General features: G+C 36.3%; 1 protein-coding gene across 1 annotated transcript in view; it reads right to left on the bottom strand.

The window, feature by feature from the left end:
• The window catches only part of LOC121876712 (E3 ubiquitin-protein ligase HECTD1-like), a 49,384-nt gene that overhangs the window by 5,257 nt on the left and 23,766 nt on the right, over positions 1-20,361 (bottom strand). Inside the window, 9 exon segments of the mRNA XM_042382070.1 lie at positions 901-970; positions 972-1,052; positions 1,299-1,432; positions 2,299-2,384; positions 3,124-3,338; positions 4,322-4,562; positions 7,349-7,463; positions 9,327-9,476; positions 13,854-14,056. Coding sequence (XP_042238004.1) covers positions 901-970; positions 972-1,052; positions 1,299-1,432; positions 2,299-2,384; positions 3,124-3,338; positions 4,322-4,562; positions 7,349-7,463; positions 9,327-9,476; positions 13,854-14,056 — 1,295 coding nt within the window.

The raw sequence follows: 20,361 nt of genomic DNA on the forward strand, positions 1-20,361 counted from the left end.
AAAATTTTTTTCTTTTGTTTTTTTTAATAATTTATTGTTTTTTTTTACAAGTATTAATTATATTCTTTATTTCAGGGGTTTAGATGCATATTTATGCACTTTTTTACAATTTTTTCAATTTTATATTATATTTTCTGAGTGTTAAATTGGTTGTATTTGGGGCCTGGAGCGGATTAATCCTATCATGAGCGAATGCGATGTGAACAAGGTTCTAGAACCAATTAGATTCGTTATAGCATACCCCCACTGTATCATGCTATGCTTTGCTTTGCTTGAGGTAGGAAACAGCTGCACATTAACCACCTAAGGTGGGCAAGGCATGCTCAACTGATGACAATTGTGGCATGAAAGTTTGTTGCTGACATTACTTTCCATCATATTTTTTTTTAGATGTGTACTTCACAAAATAATGATTGCTCTACAATGCTATTATACAAATGAAGTTGAATCTAGCACCATCATACAAAAATAAAGGTGAATATCGCGAAGGAGTGGGTAGCATCTGTGTGCTGTAAATATATGAATCTAGCCCGAACGAGTCAGAGCCCGTTAAAGTCAAGGTCCGTTATAGAGTGTGTCTGCTATATATGGGGTTTGCTGTACTATACTGCTTAAGGGTCATTGCACCCAAAAAACATGGATAAAATAATCCAAAGAAGAGGGATCACAGATCAGGCACATGGAGCAATGCACTTGTAAACAAATCCATCAGCACTACCATGAGAGTATCCCGAACCACCCCCCCATCTGCGGATGACGGGAAATCTGAATTGGAGCCCGGTTGTCTCTGGACAAGTACGGTTATTTGAAAATGATTTGTACTTTGTATTTTTTTTTTCAGTTATTTGAGAATTTCGGTTGAATGAGGTTCTATTGTTAATATAAAAATTCAACTGGTACCTGCTGAGCCCACTGAAGAAGATTCGAGCCACGGGGTACAGTGACTCTCTCATGCTTGAGACGTCCTACCGTACTCATGAGGGTCATCTCTTCTCAACCCTCCACGTCGCTCAACACTCACATCTCTCTGGCTCTGTAGCCATACTAAAGATCTGAAATTACGAAGTTGTATGGTAAGAAATTAAGACATTTGTTTAACATCTGAAAATCTTTATTAAAAAAAAAAAATTATTTTTTTAAAAGTTTGAAAATCTTTATAATACACTTATATCAAGTTTATCTTTCTTATGTCCTTGTTCCCTTGTTACTTAATATATAAAATATTAAAAAAAATGGTAGTAACCTTTCTAGACATTATAGATTATGAATTAATCTATAAAAGAAATAAAGAATCCTACCTTTCAGGACCAAATGCTGTACAATTGAAATAAAGATGTCTAGTATCAAATGGGAAGAGCATAGGGGTGGCATAAGTTAAGTCTTCACACCATGATGGCAGTGCACCACATGCTAGCACTACAGCCTCACCAACCTGAAATGCAATATGAAAATTGTATTATTAAAGTTCAAGTGTATCCTCACAATATTATGTACAGTACTAACATAGTTATACTGTATCATGGACACTTTTTTTGTCCAAACTCGTGACAGGGTACAGTGATTTCTGCTATAACGCGTGTTTTGATAACGCGAATTTGCTCTAACGCGATTTATGAATTAGGAACGATATTTGTATAACGCTTAACGCTTGTTTGCTATAACGCGATTTTTGCTTACTATTTCTCCAATTTTGTGAATATAGTAAAGAAGAATATCAACAAGAAGCGGTGATGATCAGAAAGAAAGGATATACTAGAAGAGAAGCTCGATTTTATCAACCTCAAAATCACCCTTTCTCCCCATCAAGTAAAGTGTTACATTTACTGTATGATTTCATTATTAGATATGAATGTAACATTTATTTAGACCGTATATCCTTTGTGTTAGGCTAACTACTAAATCTTTTCGATTTCGAGTAATCTGCACCCAACCCTATTTTCTCCATAAGCCCTGTTATTTCTATTACGCGATTTTCTATAACACGATATTTTACAAGAACACAATTATCGCGTTATAGCAGAACTACCTGTAGATACAAACATGTAGGAATACAATGTTTGACCAACATTTTGGATACCAAGTCAGGACATTCAAATGTCTAAACTCAAAAGCCGAATCTTCAAAAGCACCCACATATTAAAAAGAAAATGAGAGTTAGGACAGTTTACACATACACAAAAGTGTATAAAATGTCTGAATTTGTTTATGAAGTGCTGATGAAAGCGTTCACAGGTTTCCCTGCCTGAGAGCAGATACACCAGATGCACAGAACAGTAAAAAAAATTCTTTTGTACATACCTGTTGCACTAGTTTGTTCCCAACTTTTTTAGACTCGAACTCCTCACGACGAACACCAAAAGCATCTATAATCTGACCAGATTTATCTGCAAGAGAAAAAACTAAATACTTTTCTGAGGAATAAACTGGTAAGTCTTATAAAATAGTGATATATGAGTTTTACTACTCAATAACAGTTTTGGATAGAATGATGGCTGACAATTCTCTGGGGGTCTCCCTTCCTTTGTATAATTTTAAGCTGATCAGTACCGACTGCCTGACATGCATAAGAGTACTGGTAATCAATGAAATGCTATCCACTATCATTGCTGAAGAACCATCACCCCTCACGCTAAGCAGGTTCATTCATGGCCAAACAAAATAGAGACCTCAAACAGATTAAATAGACCTTTAGCTGATGGTTTCCAAAGCTCTTAAATGTCATTGAATGTGAGGAAATATGTTCCAATGTCCAATAAGTTTATTGTTATCCTGTGTATCCTTAAAATGAATGTGGGAACATCAGACAATTTGATTTTTTTTATAATTATTAATACCTGAGAATTGAAGATTTGCAATAAAACTTTATGCAACATTCAATCTTAAATTTTTAAATTTGATGCAATGAACAACAGATTTAATTTTAATACTTTCTCACATCACTGCACATCAAGTGTTTGTCTACCCTTCCTATCTACCATTTTGCAAATGATGTATGTGATTCCCTTTCTTCTATTTTGTTAAATTGAAAATGTTTATTATATAAACATTATTTGAAACTAACCTCACATAATTTGTGTACATTATCATGAACCAAAGACAATTTATATAGCTAATAAAGCAAACCTTTATCTTCATGTGCTAATATATACAGTTGGCGCAGGAGTTGTAACACGTCTTCAACAGATGGATCACCAGTTGTCAGGGTACTGGGAGGCTGAGCAAAGCTGCCAGATGCCTCAGTCAAGATATTAGTCCTTGAATTACGGCGATTGAGTAGCTGGACACCAGAGGTTTCTCCTTCAGTTCCCTCATCCTCTCGGGCCTCTCCATACACAAGCCTATCAAAAGTAGGTTCATCATGAACACATTTTATCATAAATTTTATTTTTATATACTGTACAGCGAATCCTTTACATTCATGGATTTGAATTTCACTGTTCTGATTACAGTATTTACAGCAAGATTATCTGTACACCTATTAACTTTCTTGGCACATTAATCTGACTTTGTGGATTCAATCCACAGCATATCTTTATTTAGTATCAATAATGAAATAGGAACTGTGGTTGATTACCCTAAAAGCTTTCCTATTTATCCCAGAACTTCCTGTGCATGTAACAAAATCCATTTAACCTCCTTCATTTACCCAGTAACTTAAAATTACACCCTTTTTTTTTTTACTCCATGTAATTAAAAATAAGCCAGCAGTGGAAAACAAAAAAAATAATTGTTGTGGGCTATGCCTAATGAAATTTCCTTTGTACTTTGCCCTTAACCATGGCCCCTAAGAGTAAAGTGAGGTATAAAAATGAATCCAGTGCAACAAGAGGAGAGTGATCACTGAGCCAGATAAAGAGTAGAGAATAGCACCAGTGGGCGCTATATCAAAGCATAAGTCTACTGTGAGATATACAATATAAGGAAAAATATGCCAAATACCTGACGCATAAAATTAAATAATTTTTTATTGACCAGTGTCAAGTGGTGACAAAAACCCAACTCAATACTGTGCAGCACATCAGCTGAGGTACTATCAAGACCTTATCTGAGAAAAACCAATTATTTTGGGGGTGGGGAGTGTTTACAACAATGGCCCAAATAAATTTTTATCATGCTGTGTATAATCACTGCATTAATATTCTGAAACTAATTCATTATTTACATTTAGAAACTTGCTTGCAAGAGATGCAAGAAATAGGTGAAATTTCCTATTTAGTTTAATTACCAATATACTGTATAAACCAACCCTGATGCCATGATTCATATAGCATCAAGAGATTATTTTCATCATATAAAGGCCTAATAATGAGGATAAGCTTACGTGTATGTAGGTTCCCAAATTCGTCTCAGTCTCTCTTGTCGGGAAGGGAAATTGGCAGCATGGACTAAAGTCTGGACGGCAGCAAAGATTGTGGAAGTTTTCTTGGTTATTGGTACTTCAACTTCAGGAATGCCAGGGAGATTGGGGCCACGTAGAGTTAAACTAAGCCGAGGGCCACTGACTACTTCACTAGGAGCATCACACAGATGGTCTTCTGTACCAGGGGCTGGAATCTCCAGATCTGAAAAGATTACATATTAAACATTACTGTACAATCTATCTAATATCTTTACCTCTTACTCACTCATGCGTGGAACGGATCAAGGGGTACTTTAAAAAAATCAACCATAACAAATATAGCTGGTAACACTAATCACCATACAGGATATGAGAGCAAATTAGGCTAAAGATCCTGTACTAAGTTAGTCCAACATACAACTTACACAATACAATTTACAGATAACTGCACAAAATTGAAAAGTGTTCACTTTAAGTGGTAAATCAATCTAATCTTTATATTTCAGCAAAATAAATATTTATCTCACCCTATAGCAGTGCCACAATGGTTAATCTTACTCCATTTGCAAATAAATAGGGCACACCAACCATAATAATAATAATAATAATAATAATAATAATAATTAGCAGTTTACTGAAAGAACATAGCAGAAAAAAGGCTGAAAATACACAGTTACATAATTGGGGAATGGGTCACTTCATTGACAAATAATATACAAGTAACATAAGCAAAACCTTGTGCATTCATCATATTTTGAATTAAGATTTCTACACTAAATGCTTTAACACTATTAATCATACTCACAAAGTTGATTCATCAAAGAGATTGTCTTGTCCATTTACTCCTCTACTTTCATACACTCCTCCTGTACTTCTAAATGGTGTCTAGTCATTCTTCTTGATGCACAACACTGTCCACTGCCACTGCATCACCTTAATATTTAATTCATCCAATCATCTTTATAAAGCTACCTGTCCATTATGCCTTCATTATACACAATTAGTTAATTTTCTTGACAAGCCAATCCTTCACCAACCCTTTCACATGTCCATGTCCTCCTAAACAATTCATACTACATATCTTTCTCACACATTCATTCTTTCTTCTATCACCTTCCTTAATCTCTGGGGTTAAGGCAACATAATCTAGCCAGGCCTACCCTTTTTATTCAAATAGGCCCATGAAAGATCAAAACTTCACGTGACATGAACTGAAGCTCTACAGACACACGACACAGGACGTGAACCAAAGACTAAGGGTTAATTCACACCTTCACTCTCTCTTCTATCATCATTCTTAATTCACACTTTCAATCTTTCTTCCATCACTTCTCTTAATTTACACTTTCATTCTTCTATCACCTCTCTTAATTTACACCTTCATTCTTTCTTCTATCACCTCTCTTAATTTACACCTTCATTCTTTCTTCTATCACCTCTGAATTTACACCTTCATTCTTTCTTCAATCATTTCTCTTAATTTACACCTTCATTCTTTCTTCTATCACCTCTGAATTTACACCTTCATTCTTTCTTCAATCATTTCTCTTAATTTACACCTTCATTCTTTCTTCTATCACCTCTTAATTTACACCTTCATTCTTTCTTCCAATCACCTCTTAATTTACACCTTCATTCTTTCTTCTTCTATCACCTCTGAATTTACACCTTCATTCTTTTCTTCTAATCATTTCTCTTAATTTACACCTTCATTCTTTCTTCTATCACCTCTCTGAATTTACACCTTCATTCTTTTCTTCAATCATTTCTCTTAATTTACACCTTCATTCTTTCTTCTATCACCTCTGAATTTACACCTTCATTCTTTCTTCTATCACCTCTCTTAATTTACACCTTCATTCTTTCTTCTATCACCTCTGAATTTACACCTTCATTCTTTCTTCAATCATTTCTCTGAATTTACACCTTCATTCTTTCTTCAATCATTTCTCTTAATTTACACCTTCATTCTTTCTTCTATCACCTCTCTTTAATTTACACCTTCATTCTTTCTTCTATCACTTTCTTTTAATTTACACCTTCATTCTTTTCTTCAATCATTTCTCTTAATTTACACCTTCATTCTTTCTTCTATCACCTCTCTTAATTTACACCTTCATTTTTCTTCTATCATTTCTTAATTTACACCTTCATTCTTTCTTCTATCACCCTCTTAATTTACACCTTCATTTTTCTTCTATCACCTCTCTTAATTTACACCTTTTCTATTACTTCTCTTAATTTCCCTAGCCGTAAATAAAACTTCTAAATTTCATGTATTCTGACTTTACGTTGGTTACTTATAACTTATTGTCACAGTACCTCTATACAAAAGGGATTTATTATTTTATTCCCAGGCTTCCTCACTGAGGAATTTATTGAATATAGTTTGTAGAGTATCGCAAAAAATTATCTGCCAGGATGGGTCCGATGACTTTCGATAAGCTGCATGCAACTTATGATGTCCCGGGAGGGTTGGTATGCGTGGCTCTGTGGCATACTAATCCTACTACATTTGGTAACCGAACATTATATTAATTATGCCGAAATAAATGCAGACAGCATTACTTATGAAAAACTATATACAATACCAAAGTAAATGCATGGCCTCATAATGTTTCATACAGTGAGGACAGATCCTCTTTTGAGATACTGGACATATTTAGTATCACTTTAGAATTTCTAGTTTTAAATTCAACTAATATCACAAGAGCATTTTGCAAAATTCCATAACAGGATTCTGCAGTTTGACCATCCTTAGATTCATCACTACAGAAAAATAAATAAAAATCAAAAGTACACTAAGATAACCCCTCTTTATAAGTTAATTTCCTCTTGGAAGTAAATTATTGGTTATCTACAAGTTAAAAGCAACACAGTGTTATTTAGATAATGCATCACCACCTACATGTACAGGGTATACAGAATGTACAGTATATCATATCAATCTGTTTTTAATGTAAAACACATTACGGAATGTACAGCACATAAATAGACTGTAACACTAACCTTGTGTTTGGTTGACATTAGTGCGGCCTGGCCGAGGATCAAACGCTGGGATAAGCGTTGAAACTGTCTTTATTACAAAGTCATCATCCCAACCTCTTCTCTTGCCATTCCGAACCTGTTGAAGATTTGTAATCTAAATCTACTATGAGATTGTGATTCTGCCTTAAATATTAACAAATGTAGACAGAAGGCAAAACAAACTTGCCTTGGATAAAAAAACATTAGCATTGTTTGTATTGACTATGACATGAATTTCATGAAGACGAGTTAAAAACATGGGTTCAGGTAAAAAGAGTTTTGAATTAAATCATACAGTATCTAAAGTTTTTGTCTCATTCCAAAGTTATGAATGTATTCCTGTACAAAATTAATAAATAAACAAAATAAATAAAAAGAGAGAGAGAGAAATGTTGTGCAATGAAATGGGAAAATTCCTATTTATGATTAAATGATGAAGTTTATAACCTATGAGATATCACCAAACAATTCCAGGCAGAGGCTGCCACTGTCCAAGAGGCATGCAATACTTAATGAAAAGGACATATCATGCAAGTGAACAATGATTTGCAGCAAGCAGCCTTCTCACTCAGTCAGTCAAGAGACTATCGAGACTTTAGGTCCACGTGGATAATGTGTCCCTCCCACTCAGCCTGGAGCTGCCAGGTGATGGTATTTAAAGGGTCATTTGTCAGGATACATAGGTCATAAAAATCTTAAATAGCAAATTTCCATGTAAAAAAATATATATACTGTATATTTAATAAAAAATCCCCCCAAAAATGAGAGGAAAACAGAATAAAACACTGACAGATAAAAATTAAAATGTTAGCAAAAAATATATACACTTGGGTATAGAAAAACAAATAACAAAACAGATGACTTATCAACAGAAAAAGAGTTCCTCTAATCACTATACAGTATTTGCTAAATGCTTAACATGGAAAAGCTTGGCAATCTTAAACTTGACACAGGTACAGTTCTTGTTTACTGACAGCAAAAAACAACTTCTCATCAATAATTCAGAGGGGACCCATAACCAAGACTTCTATGAGAATAAATTTAAATCCAAAACAATTTTACATAAAGGTCTACTCCAGCCACATTTGGGTTTTATTTAGTATTATTGTTGGTCCTTTCCATAAATTGGATATAAACTTAAAAATAATGTTGTATAACCCTGGCAAAAAAAAATATATATAACGTCTGGCAACCCTTTCAAGCCCCTAGTGCTAAGGAGAATGTCAGTAGAGGAAGGCCTCAATACAATAGTTTACTAAGTCAGTGGTAATTAATGACACAGGTAGTTGCTTCAGTGAAGTTAAAGATCAAAATTTTGATTCAAAAACTTTACATAATGTAAATCTATACAGTTAGGGAATTAAACAATATATTACAACTTAAAAATAAAAGTTAAAAAAATTAATATGGTATTAACCTTACACATGCACCCCTCATCAAAGCTGAATGGTAACTGAGTACAACTGGCCACGTGACCCACGTCCCTTGTCTCCCTCAGTCTGGTGGTTGCCAAGACGTCTTTTCTTCGAAACTTGTTTATATGAAAAAAATAATGAATCAGTTACCAATATTTATTAACATTATCTATATAGTTGTTCTAAATTTAGGTAGTTTTATCACGTTAATCTTTAACGGATGTAGTCTAACTGTAAATGAGGATTTTTTTTTTCTTTTTCTTTTTTTAATAACTGAAGATGGTAGTCTTCTTTCCTTTAGTGACGTCACAAATATCTCAACCAAACAGCCAGAGCTTTTGTGGGAGTTTATAATTTTCAATTCAATTTTGAAAATGGTTGCATGTGTTATGATTTATTTTTGGCATGAAAATAATCAGTCACAAGAAACCTAGGGGTGTCATTCAGGAAAAATAGTTGTCCTCTGGATTTCTATGAACCAGATCATAAATTTGATTAATGTCATAAGTGTTATAGGTGAACAAATGTGTGGTGTATAAGCTTACAGTTACTTCATAGCACTCCTCCTCTTCCTCATAGTCTTCATCATCGTCATCGTTGTCATCATCGTCATTCTCGTCATCATCTGGATCAGGCAGCTCGTCATCTGTCAGCTCTGCCAGGAGTGTACTGGCTCGACAACTCTCCAAGAAGTCCTAAAACAAAAGACCACAATAATCAATCAACAAGAATAGCATCAAAAGTTAATTAAAGGTAGTAGGCAGCTATCAAACAGGGAGGTACTACCACCTGGGAAGATATTGGAAGCATAATGTGTTGTCTAATGGTAGACCCTGCTATTGTGACCAAGTCCCAGGTTGCTGATCTGACTTTCTGCCTCATTTACACACAATTGCAGGGTTTCAATTGTTTTTCTTACTATTGACAACACAACATACATATATTGTTTCTCACTCTTGATCTTTTTTTTTTTTATTTTTTTATTTCTTTTTATTATTATTATTATTATTATTATTATTATTATTATTATTATTATTATTATTATTATTATTATTATTATTATTATTATTACATTTTCCCCAGGTCCTTAAGTGAGTCAGTGAGCTATGCCGGTGGGCTAGTCCACTTTAAGAAGAAGAAGAAGGAAGAAGAAGAAGAAGAAGAAGAAGAAGAAGAAGAAGAAGAAGAAAAAAAATAATAATAATAATAAAAATAAATAAATTTTTTTATGTTCTGTAAAATGTCAAATACTGTATATAGCTAACTATGAAATGTTAACTTAGTCTGGAACCCTGACATGACAGGTAAAAAGTTCAGTGCCCACAATAATGAATATCACAACACCAATCCTGCCTGCCTGGCCATGGGATTGAACTTTTGTCTCTTACGACTGGAGTTCAGAGTGGTATTGACTGAGCATTGTAATGGTATATAAATTATCATGATGTAAACAAAACTATAAAGAAATTTTCTTAATATTTATCCTTATCCCTTTTTGTACATGGTGTCAAATCATTAACCTATTATGGTATCCGCCATACTTTTTTTTTTTTTTTTTTTTTTATGAATTAGCCCACCCGGGCACAGGTCAAACGATCCTACGCGGGCCTGGGGGGGCGAAAAAAAAAAGAACGGAAAGAAATTGAAAATATAGAAAAAAAGGTTATACTGTATTAATCTACACCACGAAGATGCCGGAAAACCAGCTTTTTAAAGTGAGACAGATTGTAAGAGCATGGAAACACAGAAGAAGGCAGAGCATTCCACAGCTTGACTGTGTGAGGAAAGGAGGAGGTACTATAACGGGTTATTCTCGTGTGACCGAGATCCACGGAGAAACGGTGGGCAAGACGTGTGTTACGAACCCACGGCCTTGCCGGCGGTACACAGGATGCCAAATCCACTGAACATTGCCCGTTAAAGTACCTGTAAAAGAGAGAGAGTGAAGCAACATTGCGGCGAAGAGAAAGGGGAGAGAGATTGTTGACTAAAGGAGGAGAGTAAGACGAATGCCTTTGATTCCACCCTATCTAATAGTTGGACAGAAGAAGAGCCACCCCAGATATGAGAGCAGTACTCCAAGTTAGGACGAATGAATCCCTCATATACTTGGAGCAACTGCTCAGGAGTGAAGTAGCTGCGGCATCTGTACAGCATTCCCAACTTTCGGGAGGCAGCTTTAGTTATACTAAGGATGTGTGATTTCCAGGACATATTGGAGGAAATGGTGAGGCCTAACATATTTATTTCAGAATTTGGGAGGATGATAGCGTCCTGAAATGTAATTGGTGGGAGATCGTCTACTTTACAAAGTGTAATTGCTAAATATTCAGTTTTGTTACTATTGAACTTAACCAAGTTTGTATCTCCCCATTCAGAGATGCTGCACAGATCCGCATTGATAGAAGTAATGATATCAGTTCTAGAAACAGATCTAGTTTGAGAGTTAGGAGGAAGGGGAAAATGTGAGGAAGAGTGAAGAGTAGAATCATCGGCGTAAGAATGGATAGAATTAGTTGCAGTGTGAAGTAAATCATTGATAAAAAGAAGAGAGAGTTGGTGAAAGAACAGAACCCTGTGGGACGCCACTATTGATAGAGAAAGAGCGAGAAATCGATCCCTCGACAACAACTGCCATGGATCGATTCTCAAGGAAGCTAGAGATGAGAGAACAAAGTGGGGGAGAGAAACCAAAAGAGGGAAGTTTAGATAGCAAAGACTTGTGCCATACCCTGTCAAATGCTTTGGAGATGTCGAGGGCCACGACAAAAGTTTCCCCATAATCCCTAAGAGAGGATGACCAAAGATGGGTGCAATAGGAGAGCAGATCACCAGTAGATCTCGCCTGGCAAAAGCCATACTGGTGATCCGACAAAAGAGAAAGGCGTTCAAGGTGACGGAGAAAATGGGAGTTCAAGATAGTTTCGAAAATCTTAGAGAGGGATGAAGTTAGGGCAATGGGGCGATAGTTAGAGGGATTAGAATGGTCATCCTTCTTCGGGATGGGCTGAACCAAGGCATGCTTCCAAGAAGAAGGAAAAGTTTTGGTTTTGAGGCAAAGGCAAAAGAAGCGAGCAAGCACGGGCCAGGGCTTCAGCACACTCCCTCAGAACACGAGGGGGTATTCCGTCCGGTCCATGCGCCTTACTCACATCCAACCTGGATAACACACCGGAAACCCTGCTAGTGGAGATTATAGGAAAGTGCATAGGTTCAGTAGGAGATGCAGGGGTAGGAGGGGTAGAGTGGGAATCGTCTAAGGTGGAATTAGAGGAGAATAAGGTGCCAAAGAGGTTGGCTTTCTCAGGGGGAGAGTTGGCTATAGAGTTATTGGGACGGAAGAGGGGAGGAAAAGAAGGCGTGCAGAAGTTTATACAGATGTTTTTAGCTAAGGACCAGAAGGATTTACTAGAGGAAGAATTAGTCAGGACAGCAGTCTTTCTTTTAATAAAATTCCGCTTGGCCCTACGAAGAATAGCCTTACAACGATTCCTAGAAGTAATGAAAGAGGTGTGGGTAATAGGAGAAGGAGATAGTTTCATAGCTCGATATGCCCTATCTCTCACCCTGCAAGCAAGAGAGCAGGAGCGATCAAACCATGATTGTAATGTGAAAGTTTTGGTAGAAGATGGGATAAATGCACTCATACCGCCCTGTATAACCTCAGCAATGCTGTCAGCACATACTGAGGCATCCCGAGTGGAAAAGCAACATTCATCCCAAGGAAAGTCGGTAAAGAATTCTCGCAAGGATCGCCAGCTTGCCCTCCGATAGTGCCATAGTTGACGTTTAGAGGGGGGTGGGGGAGGTGGTCGTGCCCAGTTTGATTTAATAGAAATAAGGTTGTGATCAAAAGGTCCTAAGGGGGCAAAAATTGAGTATGAATAGCGTGAGGGGTTAGAGGTAAAACAAAGATCAAGAATGTTAGCAAGTTGATCGTGTCGATCAGGAACGCGTGTAGGGTGTTTGATTATTTGTTCCAAATCATTAAGTAAGGAAAAAGAGAGTGCCTCAGCTCCACCTGGGTCATCCCTTGCAGAGCCAAGCTACTCTCTGTGATGTACATTGAAATCCCCTAGGTAGAGGATCTCGGTGTTGGGGTGTGTGGATAGCAACGACTCATGGCAAGAAGTGAGATAGTCAAAGAGTTCGAAATAGTTGGTAGAGTTGGGAGAACAGTATAGGAAACAAAGAAAGATAGTCACAGTAGGTAGAGATATTTTGAGCCAGATGACATCATAAAGGGGAGATTCAAGATCCGCGAGTCGGGCTGTAGGTGTACGTGTATTGCAGTAGGCGCATACACCTCCCTTAGAACGGAAGTAGGTATAAAGGTTGTAGTTAGAGACTTGAAAAGGTTTGGGTGAAGCTGCTTTGGTCAGTTAAAGTTCGGAGAGTAGTAAGAGATTGGGGGAAGAGGTTAATAGATGGTGCTCCACAGAAGAAAAATTGGATCTCAGTCCACGAATGTTGGAAAAATGAAGTGTGAAAAAAGCCGATCCTCCAGCAACCGTAGTGGCGTCAGTTGAGGCCCCAGTAGCTTGATGATGATCAGGTCGGCCCTGGGGTCCACAACCTTCCCGACCAGTGGGACCCATCCGAGAAGGCCCCACTCCAGTATTAATATCAACTGACATAGGAGAATAAAATAGAATGAATAAAACAGATCAAGAATGAGTAAGGTTTTAGTTGTAGTGTTGTCAATAGTAAGAGAGACAGAATTGTGTGTAAATGAGGCAGAAAGATAGATCAGCAACCTGGGACTTGGTCACAATTTTCGTGATGCCATATAGCAGCAGGGTCTACCATTAGACAACACATTATGCTTCCAATATCTTCCCAGGCGGTAGTACCTCCCTGTTCGATAGCTACCTACTACCTACTTCCTCTAGATAACCAACACTTCCCCATTCTTTTATCTAACCTTTAGTCTCTCCGCATTTCCTATTACAGTACTTAAATCGGGTATACACCCTGTTCAAACTTCTTGGTAGTTGTAAAATAAAGTATTCTTACTGCTACAATTACTTCATGAAAACAGAAAAACAAAGATACAGTAATACAAATCTCACCTCCAAGCTGACTTGCTCCGAATCACTAGATGTAGATGTGAGGCTCATAGTGAGGCCATGAGGGAAGGAAGAGAGGTTGGTGGATGGCTGGTTAGTAGTGGAGGATGCAGCAGCAGCACCTGTAGTTGTTGTGGAGGAGGTAGTTGAGGTTGTGCCTGATGTCAGAGTAGGATAACTCTGAGCTGTGCTTAAAGGCCCAGACCCTGTAATGGAATTAATGTTTCCCTCACTTAGTTTGAGAAATTTGATAGATTTGATACTCTTTGGAGAAATGTGAGCACGAGACTAAGTTACAATAATTTGCGCTATAAATTTTTGGAACTAACAAACCAGCCATATTCCAAAGCACCTACATGTATAAGACAAGATGGCAAATAAAAAAGAGAGGAAGCTACAAGAAAATTGTGTAACTTACATCACCCACAAGTAAGAGAACACATTTCTAAACTGTCGTGAAAACCAGAACTATGGGAAGTAGATACTAGTAGACAAGACAAATGTCATATGGAGAGTTTTAAAGAGAGAAAATTCACTAACAAGATATTTCAGACCTATAATAATATTTTTTACTCATACTAGATATTGAGAGGTTACTACTTCAGTATAACAAATATAATACATCATGCAGGTAAACAACGCTTGATAGAACTGGAGGAAAGTGAATAAAAGGAGTGAATCAAGAAAGTAGTTAGAACAGTAATACTATTAAGACTTCTGGGTTTGAGAATGCATAACTGACTATGAAATAGCATTAAACATGACTATCACTGTTACACATAAGAAGCATATCTAATGATCCCTAAATCTCTGAAAATATTGACACAATACTCAAGAAGTAAAGAGAGAGATTATAACTCATCACCCTGATATTAACAAACAAAATTAATATTGTAACAGACAAAACCCTTAACATACAATAACCAACAAGATCTGAAAGAGAAAGAAATAAGACCAAGACCCTACATGGATAACATTACAGTATAATACTTTTACATGCTGCAGCTGAATAATTTTGTGAGAATTATTTTCTACTGTATTCTTAAACAAGAAAGTAGAAGAACATTTTCTTCAAATATACTGTATGAGGCATAAATATGCAATGACATTATGTGGGTGGCATATTTCACATATAATTCTTCTAGCTCTCCCATTGTCATGTCCGTACACTGAAAAATCTTCCTTCATTAATTGAGCTGCCTATCATATTCAAATCTATAAGCACTGACATCAAAACAGCACAACTCAATATTGCTGAATAAACACAAATGCACAGAAATTCATTCAGTCTCATTCTCTGTGTGTGCCATAAATAAAGATAAATAGTGTGTACATATAACTAATCAAATAGACATCACTCTCTCCCTAATAATAAACTGAGTACCTAAAAATACTGTAATTTAAAAATTATATATGAATCAAACAGGTTAACTAGCTATTAAAATTTCATATAATTTTGAGTCTATAGCTGTTCTTATGTCATATGGATTGAATCAAGAAATGATGAAAAACATTTAGATACTTCCCAAGATCTTTGATTTCTGCAGCCATCTATCTATAAAAATTCCATTTCATGCTAAATATGATTATAAAGAATATAGAATACCATAGAAGAAAATAGAACGAGAGAGCATTCAAATAATCCACTCATCCTCATCACATATTAAGTAAAACAAACTTCCCAATAATTTCACAGTGCCAGAATACTTCACATATCTCAACAAATTCCCTACTCTTATTTAATACTACAATCCTCAAATACTGACACTGTAGTAATATACAGGTACAGTAAAATCCAAAAAAATTTTATGAAGTGACTTGGATACGTATTCATTCCATATACTGTACTAAAAGGATTTTCCATTAAACCAGTATTGGGTAGTGTGTGCCCTTAGAATTGTAGTAAAATACATAAAATAAACATATAGAATTGTGTTTTTTCTTCATTAAAAAATATCTGTCTCTGGCTATGAGCCATAACAGGCTTTCAGAATGTAAATACTGTACACTATACAGTACTCCAATATATGTATAAAAAATAAACTTTGACTACTCCCCCTAATAAATAAATAAATAAATGAAAAATACATAATTAACTTTGCAAGCAATGTTACAGTAGTTATTACACTACTTGGTCAGAGAGAACTATTTCTAATACCTGAAGTTTGCAGTTTCTGATGGTGTCGATCAATGTAAAGTAATGGCTAGACTATGGACACAAAAAATAAATTATGTGCATAATAGCTTATCATTGTTCTTCACAGCATGAGTGGTAGTGGCCAGCAGTAACCCAAACCGACTTCTTCTGTCTCGTAATTTACTGCCTACCTATTACAGTACAGGGTTTGTAAAAAATGATGAATGACCAGGAGACAAGACAAATAGCAAACATCAAAGAAAAACTGTCAATTTAAAACGTGATAATTGTATGTCTTCAAAAGGAATGTACTGTATTTTAAAAATTCCAAGATATTATTTTTTCAATTGTTAAAGTATGGTGTTAGCAAGTTTGCGACCAGGCTAAATATACAGGTAATGTACTTACCCCTCATGGTTTTAAGCCTCACTAATAAAGAAAATATAATATATATATATATATATTTTTTTTTTAATTTATCAGTTCTTTCTAAAGCAAGCAACCAGAGGGTATAATTTAAAGCTGATAGATCTACAGTATTGTGAACATTTGTTTTTTTAAGTCACAGAAAATTACCAGTATGAATAAAATTTCTAAGGCCATATGAGCTTGAAATATTCCAATGTCCTTAATTTTGTATTATAATAATCACTACAATGACCATGAGAAAATGTATAAGATTATCAGACTCCAAGATCATTAATTCCTACCCTCTTTGTGTATACAGTACTGTACTCCTAAAAGGCTGACATTTATTAGGTGTGAACGCTCTACACCCACCACCACAACTTGTTGGTCACAACACCCAAACTTAGTCATAGCCATGATTAAGATCTTTCCAAATGTTAGTAAGAACAAAAGTGCACAGAATATGCTATGTTTAAAAAAAATACAAGACTAATATATCCAGTATATGGTTTTCAACAGGGCATACAAGACCAACACCTTTTTCATAGCCAACTACAACCATGCACCATATTCATAACAACGGTTCTCCTCCCAACCCGAAACGGATATAAACAAAATATAAACTGACCCCTTTCACCAGGATCCAGTACACGAAGATATGAGCAGTTGGCTAAAAATTTTCTCATGAAATAAATCTTAGATCTCCCACAACCCATTCTGCATCCATTTTAAAGAGTTAACCACTTTTACAAGGGACGAATCAAAGAAACCAGAAACCTCAAAACAGGGAGGAAATGGTAGAGAAGAGTAGTGCAAAGAAGTGTAGAAATCAAAAAGTAAGAACTGAAAGAGAAGTATGAGCACTCCACATTCACTTCAACTTGCATTCGAAGTATAGAAAGCTAATCCTGGATTGAACATTTTACCAGCTAAACTTTCTGTAGAAATAAACATCAAAGTTATAATAACAAGTTTTCACACCTGGTTACTAAAGAAATCAAAAGTTCCTTAAAGTTGTCATAAAATGGGAAAATTTGACCAGGAATTGTCAAATTGAATATCCACACAATTTTTTTTCATCAGCCAAGCAATTCAAAATGTAACAAGTCCTGTGTTTATAAAACACAAATGCACTTGCTATCTGCAGAAAGTGGAAGTTCAGAATGGCAAGGACAAGGTTGAAAAAATGAATAAATAAATCCAATCAAACACTTTGAAAAAACATAGATGGGTCATCTATTAATGCATACAAAATAAGCAACAGCAGCATTTCAGTACACATGACCATAAAGCCTTGACCTAACTCTGATCTCTGAAAGTCGATTACCTCTTACTGTGTACAGTATACAAGATAAAAACACATGTAAGGATGCACAGACGGGGGCAGAAAAATACAAATTCTGCTGATGGATGCACAAGCAAGCTGCAGGACTTTACAGGATGCCTAAAATATGTTCACAAATGCAAAAATTCAAAACACAACCCAAAAACTTCAGTAAATTAATTTTGGAAGTGAAATCTATTAGTATCCACTTGCAACCATTTTTACCCTTTGATACTACTGTACAGTATTTATCAAATTTTCTGTAAAGACTGAACCCCCCAAAAAAAAAAAAATAAGTTCCCCTACTCTCATACCAAGGGTTAATAGTTTCATTTCAATCATTTTGCAGTTCTGGGAAAATGGCAATATTCTGTCTACAATAGAAACTAAAGAATTGTCTTTTAATCATCTTTTCACAGGAAACTTCCAATAACCTAAGTAAACCTGAAGTGCTCAATTTCACTGCCAGAGTGTACAACCTTTTACAGTTCAGTGGCATTCAAGAGACACTGAAAATGCATACTTATATTTGTATGGTATGGATACCAAATATATGTTTGGGCTATTGACAAAAATTTTTGTAAAACATCAATATGACGTTTGATAAAAATTAACCCTGCGGTAGAAAGCGTTGAATGATGTTGATAGGTGTATAATGGAACACACAATGGGCAGTGGACTAAGGATTAAGGTTAGAGAATTTAGGACACAAATTTTCTTCCATGCAAATAAGCCTTTTCTTGCAATGATGCAAGGTAGTTGGGCAAGTGTTGATCCCCGATTCCTAGCTAGCAGTTAGTGCAGTATCCCACCCGACTGACAGACTACTACTGTAACAGAGGTTTAGTCCAACAACACCCGATAGTACTGGATACTCATTTTCTTGAACAAGACAAACTATGAGAAACGATACCAGTCCTTCAGGAAAGATAAGATTTTCCCTGAACACTTCACAGCATAATGGTGTCTGAACAAGTGCATTACAGTACAGTACACTGAACCAATAATGAGGGATATTAATAAAAATATCTTGGAATCTCCCTACATATTTGTCCAAATGCCTTTACAAGCTCACTATAGACTAAATGTATCTTGTGCCTCATCACAATCGTCATAAATACATGCAATTCAAGAGATCTGGTTAAATGCTGAATCCTATTACCGTTGAAAATAATTCTAAACTACTCTGGAGTGTGTGAAGCTGATCTTTAATTCATGCTAACATGAAACAGGATGGACCCTGCTTGGTGCAGGGAACACTGCAGTACCCTAACTAATGGTGAAGAACAGATGGTAATTTTTACTCCTTTTTGAAGTAGTAAATGGGCAATGAGAAAGCTAGAAATTGAGGAGAACCTTGTTCAAGTGGCTATGGCAGTATAGGAGGGCTCAAAACCTCTGTAAGAGTAAATGGTGAGGAAAGTGAGGAGTCTGTGGTGAAAGTAGGGGTTCATTGAGAGTACTGTCCTGAGTCCCCCTTCTGTTTATCATGGTGCTGGAGACAACATTGCAAAATTTTAGGACTGGCCTGCCCTGAAAGTTGTAGTATGCTGATGACTTAGTGCTTATAACAAACAGTATTGAAGAGACAATGGAGAAATTTAAGAAATGGTAGGGTGAAAAAGAGTCAAAGAGACTAAATGTAAGGGGGGAAAAAAGTGGTGTGGGTGAGGGACCTCATGGTGAAAAATGGAAAATGGCCATGTGCTGCCTGCAAGGTATTGGTAGCAACTCAAAAATGTTTGGAAGGTGGGTACACAAGGGGTGCAGTGGAGTACATGGCAAACTGCAGGATGTTACTAACTTTGAGTGTTCAGTATGTGCAGGTAACCATGTGTCCACATCAAGATTGAAAAAACTTATCATTGGAAATATGTCCCTGGACTGTGTCAATGAGTTCTGTTACCTAGGTGACATGATCAGTACCGGTGGGAGGTGCTGAAGCTTGCTCAGTTGCAAGAGTCAAAAGTGGCTGGAGGAAGTTTAAGGAGTTGCTGCTGCCTTTATTGACAGCAAGACCTTCCCTCCACATGAAAAAAAAAGAAAGTATGCCACTGGTGTGAGAAGTGTGATGTTGTATGACAATTAAACATGGGCAGTTTAAGAGGATGACACTTAGTAGGCTTGACTGAGGTGATATGAGAATGGTGAAGCAAATGTGAAATGTGACACTGAAAGAAAGGCAGCACTGTTCAGAGGTAAAAGGGTGGCTGGGTATTGAGAGTATTGGCTAAGTCCTGCAATACAGGCAGGCTGAGATGGCATAAGAAGAGACTCAATGGGACAAGTTGGGTCAAGAGGTGCATCAGCCTTAATGTGGTGGGGTAGGCCAAGAATGACATGGGGAGAGGTTGTAAGAAATGACAGAGTTAAGAACTTGACATGAGAGACTGCAAAAGACCATGCAGCATGGAGCACTGCCATCACGTAATTGCAATTAATCCATGCAAGCATGGAAAATGGCTGAAAAACATTGATGATTATATTAATGATAAAGTAGGCCAGACTCTGTTCCTCTCATGTGAAGTAGTACCCAATCATCAAATGACTGACAACTACAAGCTGCCTTGGACCATGGCATATCCGCTAACTTTTAGTAGTTCTTCACTACTGGCACAGTAACCACAAAACAAATTTACAGT

This window comes from Homarus americanus, unplaced genomic scaffold, assembly GCF_018991925.1.
Source record: "Homarus americanus isolate GMGI-L3 unplaced genomic scaffold, GMGI_Hamer_2.0 scaffold53604, whole genome shotgun sequence".
Taxonomy (NCBI): domain Eukaryota; kingdom Metazoa; phylum Arthropoda; class Malacostraca; order Decapoda; family Nephropidae; genus Homarus; species Homarus americanus.